The following is a 2,646-nucleotide window of genomic DNA, read 5'->3' on the forward strand; positions in this document are numbered from 1 at the left end:
ACAGTTATCTGAACATGATTAGTCATTCAAGTTAAAATGTAAAAATAGAGAGGACACATTCTACTTATTTATTTATTTATCTATTTATGAGAAAGATAGGATGAGAGATAGAAAGAACCAGCTATCACTCTGGTACATGTACAGCCAGGGATTGAACTCAGTACCTCATGTTTGAGAGTCCAGTGCTTTATCCACTGTGCCACCTCCCGGACCACAAGAGGACACATTTTTATTATCTCACCATCTTTTCTACTTTTTTGCTTTGTTTTGTCTTTCCACGCAACTTAGTTACCCATCCATGTATAGTTAATGGAGTTCTTCATTGTTGTATGTCCTTTATCACAGAAAATGTTGTTTCACGAAATTATATAATTTTTTCTCACTCATGTTTTCTGCAGCTACAATACTGCATGAATATATATATACATATATATATATATATATATGTTCTGTGACTCTGTGATTTGATGAATGAAAATTTAACAAATGAGTGTGCACAGATGAGATATTAATGTAGTTACATATTCCTGAGAGAAATGGAAATTAAAGAGCATTTATTGCATTTATTAAGGGATGAAAGTCTTAACAGAAATCAGATTTAATTACCATTAGTTCCAATGGTGCTGCTGATAGTCTTTAAACAACTTTCTCCAAAATAATTTCTTCAATGCTAACATTACATCTTTGTTCCTAAGAGTGTATATCAGTGGATTCATCACTGGAGTGACTGCACTGTACATGATGGCCACCATCCTGTCCTGAGCCATGGAAGTGGTTGAAGCAGGACGAATGTATGTGAAGCCCACTGGTCCATAAAAAAGACATACCACCATGAAATGGGAGGCACAGGTAGACAGGGCCTTGTGAAGTATTCTGCATGACTTATTCTTCATCAAAAGAAAACCAATAATATAGAAATAGGATAGAAGAGTCATAAAGAAAGCTATCATAGATATACTGCCTGTGACAACAGAAAGAAGCCATTGATTAAGTAGTGTGTTGCTACATGCCACTTCTAAGAGAGGCTTGACATCACAGAAGAAGTGATTGAGTCGTTGAGAGTGGCAAAAATTCAGGTGTGCAGTCATGACAGAATGCATCAGAGCGTAAAAGAAGCTGATGAGCCACGCCACAGATGCCAAGAGAATACACGTCCGAGGGTTCATGATGACAGAGTAACGAAGTGGGTTGCAGATGGCAACAAAACGATCAAAAGCCATGACAGCTAGTAAGATGGCTTCAGTGCTTCCCAGAAAGTGAAAAAAGTATAGCTGAGTGATACAGCCTAGAAAAGATATAGTCTTGTGTGTGGAGAGGAGATTTATAAGTACTTTGGGCAATGTTACTGAAGAATAGCAAATATCCAGACAAGACAGGTTTCCTAGGAAATAATACATCGGGTAGTGGAGTTTAGGTTCCAAAATAACAATCACTAAGATAGCTCCATTTCCAAGCAAGTTTATGATGTAAATGATTAAGAAGATCACAAAATAGAATGGTTGTAGTTCCTGGACACTTGTTAAGCCAAGTAAAAGAAATTCATTCATGGTCGTGACATTCTTCTCCATTGCTTTGGGGGAACAAATGCAGTAACAGTAAGTTATTTGCTTTGAATTCTTAAATTTACTTCATATATACTAATTTAACTATGTCTACTATTTGAAGAAGTAGAGCTGAGCTACAGTGTAAAGAATATAGCAACTAAGATGCCCAACATTAGATGAGTGACTAAAAAAAATGGGAGTCGGGCAGTAGCTCAGTGGGTTAAGCACACATGGTGCAAAGTTACAAGGACCAGCGTGAGTATACCGGTTCAAGGCCCTGGCTCCCCACCTATAGGGGAGTCGCTTCACAGGTGGTGAAGCAGGTTTGCAGGTGTCTATCTTTCTCTCCCCCTCTCTGTCTTCCCCCCCTCTCTCCATTTCTCTCTTTCTTTACCAACAACGATGACATCAATAACAACAACGATAACTACAACAATAAAACAACAAGGGCAACAAAAGGGAATAAATAAATATTTTTTAAAAATTATTGTCATGTCCTTTGCATCATACTGGATGGAACTTGAAGACATCATGCTAAGTGAGGTAAATCGAGAAAGACAAATACCCAATGATCTCACTTATAGCTAGAAATTAAGAAATAAACAAAGAAAGGGAAGGCACAAAATGAAACTTGGTTCAGCCATCAAGTTTCAGTGTTACTATGATTCCATCCTGACTTCCCTGGGCAGATGACCTCACCAGTGCTTCCTGGAATCTCTCTTCTCCAGAGCCCTAACCCACTAGGGAAAGACAGAAGTGTTAGCATAGACTTATTCTCAGTTTATTGTCATTGTAATGATCACTGCCTGGCACATGATAAATTATTGTAATTAGTAGTTTCCCCAGATGCAGAACCTTTGCTGGTCAGTGTTTATATCCTGTTCTACAAAAGTTAAAACTGAAGGACTTTCGGAGGCATGGCTATGGAGTAGCAGCTGCTGTGTTTTGCTCTCCTTGATCAACTATTCTTCTAGCGTTTGCCCTTCTTCCGTAGCCAGTCAACAGCGTCAGGTTGAGCCTGATGTAAAGTTTCGAGACCTCCTTTGAATCTGGAGAGGTGGCAGTCATTGACTATGTGGGTCATAGTCTGTCTGTAGCCGCA

The 2,646-nt window shown here is 38.7% G+C and overlaps 1 protein-coding gene across 1 annotated transcript; it reads right to left on the minus strand.

Annotated features, from left to right (window-relative positions):
* Positions 1-608: 608 nt before the first annotated feature.
* On the minus strand, positions 609-1,568 carry LOC103121774 (olfactory receptor 12D3). Its single transcript, XM_007532318.3, has one exon. It carries the CDS (start codon positions 1,566-1,568, stop codon positions 609-611), a length of 960 nt encoding a protein of 319 aa, XP_007532380.3.
* Positions 1,569-2,646: the final 1,078 nt, after the last annotated feature.

Source organism: Erinaceus europaeus, chromosome 4, assembly GCF_950295315.1.
Source record: "Erinaceus europaeus chromosome 4, mEriEur2.1, whole genome shotgun sequence".
Lineage (NCBI taxonomy): Eukaryota > Metazoa > Chordata > Mammalia > Eulipotyphla > Erinaceidae > Erinaceus > Erinaceus europaeus.

Excerpts from the sequence above, each read along its gene's own strand:
- LOC103121774 (XM_007532318.3), bottom strand. The coding sequence starts at position 1,568 with ATGGAGAAGAATGTCACGACCATGAATGAATTTCTTTTACTTGGCTTA.